Source organism: Mixophyes fleayi, chromosome 3 (genome assembly GCF_038048845.1).
Source record: "Mixophyes fleayi isolate aMixFle1 chromosome 3, aMixFle1.hap1, whole genome shotgun sequence".
Lineage (NCBI taxonomy): Eukaryota > Metazoa > Chordata > Amphibia > Anura > Limnodynastidae > Mixophyes > Mixophyes fleayi.
The window spans coordinates 86,102,848-86,107,195 of NC_134404.1; the positions used below are offsets into that span (position 1 = coordinate 86,102,848).

General features: G+C 36.5%; 1 protein-coding gene across 1 annotated transcript in view; it reads right to left on the reverse strand.

Annotated features, from left to right (window-relative positions):
* Positions 1 to 1,146: 1,146 nt before the first annotated feature.
* Positions 1,147 to 4,348, reverse strand: part of DIPK2A (divergent protein kinase domain 2A) — a 31,242-nt gene continuing 28,040 nt past the window's right edge. Inside the window, exons 2-3 of the mRNA XM_075201920.1 lie at positions 4,250 to 4,348; positions 1,147 to 2,132 (exon numbers count right to left, since the gene is read on the reverse strand). The exon at positions 4,250 to 4,348 is cut by the window's right edge and continues 205 nt beyond it. Of these exons, the coding sequence (XP_075058021.1) occupies positions 1,801 to 2,132; positions 4,250 to 4,348 (431 nt within the window). The 3' untranslated portion in view covers positions 1,147 to 1,800. The remainder of the gene's footprint in view (positions 2,133 to 4,249) is intronic.

The following is a 4,348-nucleotide window of genomic DNA, read 5'->3' on the forward strand; positions in this document are numbered from 1 at the left end:
TGAACCCAGAAAAAAAAAGTGTAAATTCCTTTTATGTGCCTGGAAAAAATGATTAAACGCATACATAATTGTTCACAAATATTGGAGCAACTTTGAGGGATTAAAGATAAAAAGTTAAACTAATTTGAGGCAGTGTGTAATCTGATGTAAAAAAGCAAATTTACGTACTTATCCATGTCTCTAACACCCATCGCAAGAATAAAAGCCAACTTAGTTAGATGAACAATTCCGCTTTACAAAAATAGTCAAAATACATTGAAGCAGTAAAGCACAATGACTGCTTCTTGCAGGCTTAGATCAGCTTATACACTATTACAAAAGAGGATGCTGCAACAAGGCACATGGAAAAGAAAAGGTACAGGAGAAACTAGTTTAGAATTAAGTTTAATTTTCATGTGCATTAATTCCTTAGACCCTGAAAAGTAAAGTGTAGCCATTTACGATAAGCCAAAATAAAAATGAACAAGTTGTAAAGTAATTCAGTGAAACACACACTTAAAGTATTTGTCAATTTTCTCATCTTTAGATATGAATCCTTCTGCCCCGATTAACGTTAGATCACTCATGACAAGTAGGAGAACTTTATGGAAACTGAAGTACAAAGAAAATGTTCTGTAACCCATGGCAACGAGGTTTCACTTTTGCTTTTTTTTTTTCAACTGCACTAGAAACATGACTGAATCTAATTGATTGCTTTGGCTAACATACCACAACATTCTTATCCAGTAGTTTTCATACATGCCCCCATAGGAGTTGCCAGTTCTTTTCAAACACTTTAAAAACCCCTTCCAACTGTTTTGGATCATTTTGAAACACCAAGAAAAACCCAGAGCCAATTTAAAATCTCATTACAAACATCAAATATGTATTTGAAAGCTGCATATTTTAAGAGAGGTAATAAAGTTAAGGACACCTGAATCCCTACAGAGTCTCCTCACTAAAGCCCTTCTGAAGAATGTACAATTGTGAAAAGGAGTGTGGTGTAGAATTACCTCTCTGAGGTATGCTTTACCAAGGTAAAGGTCACGTTTCCTGTCCTGTTACTAGTCATAGATCGATCAGCAATTTGTACTGAATGTAATAGCAATAGGAAAACATCTTGGAGAGAGTGGGAAGAGGTGAAATCAAATAAACAGTTTAAAAGGATACCCAATAATGACTAAATTTTAATGTAGAACTGGGGTAACATATTTACAGCATAAATCAGACTTTATAAAAAAAAAACAAAAAAAAACAAAAACAAAATAGGATTCCTGCCCGTTAAAATAATACAGTACTCTTTCCATGAACATCAACTGGAAACAGGACACAAAAAAGACAAAATCCCAAACTTAAAGAGCCAGAAACTGGTGTTTTGACATACAAACATGAAAAAAGCCTTTAAAACAGGCCTGCGGTCTTAACTTGAACTTTCCAAGTAAAGGCATCAGCTTCACAAAAATTGTGATACCAATGTAATATGTCATGTCAACTACTTTTTGACACATGAATAATCAATTATGCTACCGAAGTCTATTATCCCCAGCCACCTGGACATCCTCGTCTGATCTGTCTCTCAGATAATCAGAGAGAAAAATCAATAGTAGTTTCAGAAGTTTTAATTAGACAAGAACATGTACTGGCAATGATTGCTAAGGATTGTATGCAGCGCTCTCTGCCACCAGGTCAATTTCGTGGCATTCACATAGCTTTTATTGAGAACGCCTGACTATACAATAGTAATCTAAACCAATACGTGCTCCAATTAAACCTTTTCATTGCTACGAAGATAAAAATAAAAACGGAATCCAAGCCGTTGGACTACCTCACATTATTACTTAGTTGTGCAAGGTACTCTCTTAGTTCCTTAGCAGCTTTAAATCTGCCATATCTTTTCTTTGGGTTTGCACATTCATCCAGCAGTGCCCCAAGATGGCCATCTTTAACAATTTCAGACGGAGGGTCATGAAGAAGCCCCCCGGAAGTGCCACGCCAGGTAGCATGTCTAGACAGGAGATTCTGGCAAATGGCATAGTAGTTATGGTCCACGGTAGCACGAGAGCAAAGAATCTCTTTTGAGAAGGACAGGCATGCTTCTTTGTCACAGTCATCAAATTTACTTTCATACCACACATCCCAGTTTTCTGGTTTATCTGAAAAAAAAAGTCAGAAGAGCTTTTAGTATAAACATGTTCCATAAGACAAAAGTCTGTGATAATCAAATTATAAAACAAGTTTATATTTTCTTTTCAGTGCCTACGGTCATCTACAAATCCATAACCTATAAACCGCTCCCAAATCTTGCACATTTTTAACTCAAATCGCTTCATTACACAATCGCTATTTCTTCCAAAAGTCAATATGCAAACCCTGCCTTGAATAATTACTTTTTTTTTTTTTAAACATCACTCTATGGGGCATATTCAATTGATGGCGGGATCGCCGAAAATCCCGCTCTCCAAAAATATTACCGTTATTAGCTCCATGAGCTGAACTCCAGCGAGTAAATTACAGTATTAACAATTTTCACGCGCAGGATTACCGTAATAACGGTAATATTTTTGGAGCGCGGGATTTTCGGCGATCCCGCTGTCAATTGAATATACCCCTATATTTTTAAAGCTTCTAACCGTAGATTCAATTGGACTGATCTAGTATCCTGAACATGAAAAAAATGCATGCAGATTTACAGGTACCTACTGCAACGTAATATACTGTTTAAATACATCAATCTAGCTGAGAAAGTCCAACAATTTAAACAAAGTAAATGTAGGCAAACAATGATACTAAAGCAACTACATTTACAAACATATTACTGTAAAAGAAACCTGTAGGCAACAAAAAATAAAATCAGCAAATAATTTACACCCATATAGACCCTGAACTGTAACAAAAACAAAATTAAAAGTTCAACATTTTGAGTCCCCTCTTTAAGAGCGATCATATGCATGCCTATATTTCCAACATCACCAGCAAATGTATAGTGTCCCAAATAGCTACATTTCCAGTTACACCTATATAAACAAGTGTGGGAGAGGGCGAGTGTAAAAGATTTATTTGAGAGACTTCACCAATTTAAAGATAAATAAGGCCACAATTTAGAAGCAAATTGGCAATATATTAGCTGACTGGCTATGCTGAAGCACAACTAAAGTATGCACGATTCATGGTGTATTTTTTTACAAACCAGTATCCTATATGCCCTCACTCTCGAATAAAAACACAATGTAGTTGATTATTCACCTCTGTTAACCCAGACTGTTGGCAAGCCCAACAAAAAAAAAATCCGAAATGCTGCAAAACCGAATGTAAAATAAACAGACTTACCTTTAAGATGACGGTGGAGATCTCCGATGAAAGCACCATGCTGACAGCAAGTGATACCAATTGAAGTAGTGTTCTGCACCGCAGGCTGATGTCATTGTGACGTCTGTCACTAGAAATTTCAAGCAGCAATGTTGGGGGCCCTAAGGTTAATTGTTTAAACACCTGACATTGCCACTTTAAATTTCTATTGACAGACTTCGAGATGATGTCAGCCTGCACCGCCGAACACTTCAATGAAATCACTTGCTGTCATCATGCTGATCCAATTGGACATCACTTGAAGGCAAGTCTGTTTATTTTCCATTCGGGTTTGCAGCATTTTGGATTTTTTTGTAGGCCTTCTCCATGTTGGCATAGTCATAATCATTAAATCGTACCAAACCCAACCCAGAAAAGCATAGTAATAATGTGAAATGAGAATGGGGAACAAAAATATGCAGTTTATGCTGTTCTGTGTTAAATATAAATGGGATATCCATTTTGATGCATTATCTTTATGCAATGGTAGTATGGTACAACCAGAAGAGGATATGTGTATTGCATGTGATATTCAATGTAAAGGGTAACACACGTGACTCTTGTAACTTTCTTTGCATTTAACTAGAGTCTGAGCAGCATAATCTACTGTAGATTGATCTCCAACTTGTCAGTTACCTGGTTTATTGGGTAGAGCATCAAAAAAGGAGGGAAAGCACTGGCATGCTGGTGGGAACGACAGTGGAGAAAGGATGACACGAGGGAAGAAGGAAATGCATGCGGGAGCTTACAATCGTTGAGCTACTTCGAACATTCTAATGATCTGGCCGATACACTGGTTACACAACTGACAAGTAAAATGTATCTGAAGTAGGTCTCACCAAATAAACCGTAACTGCAATGTAATCCTGGAAAGTAAGACGATAGGGAAAAAAAATAAAAATAAAAAAGAGAGAACTATACTTACTTTGTTTAATCAATTTTTTATCAGCTACTAAGACATTCTCAGCATCAACAATGATTACTTTCCCATCACGAGATCCAACAGCAAAGTTGTCAAAACTAA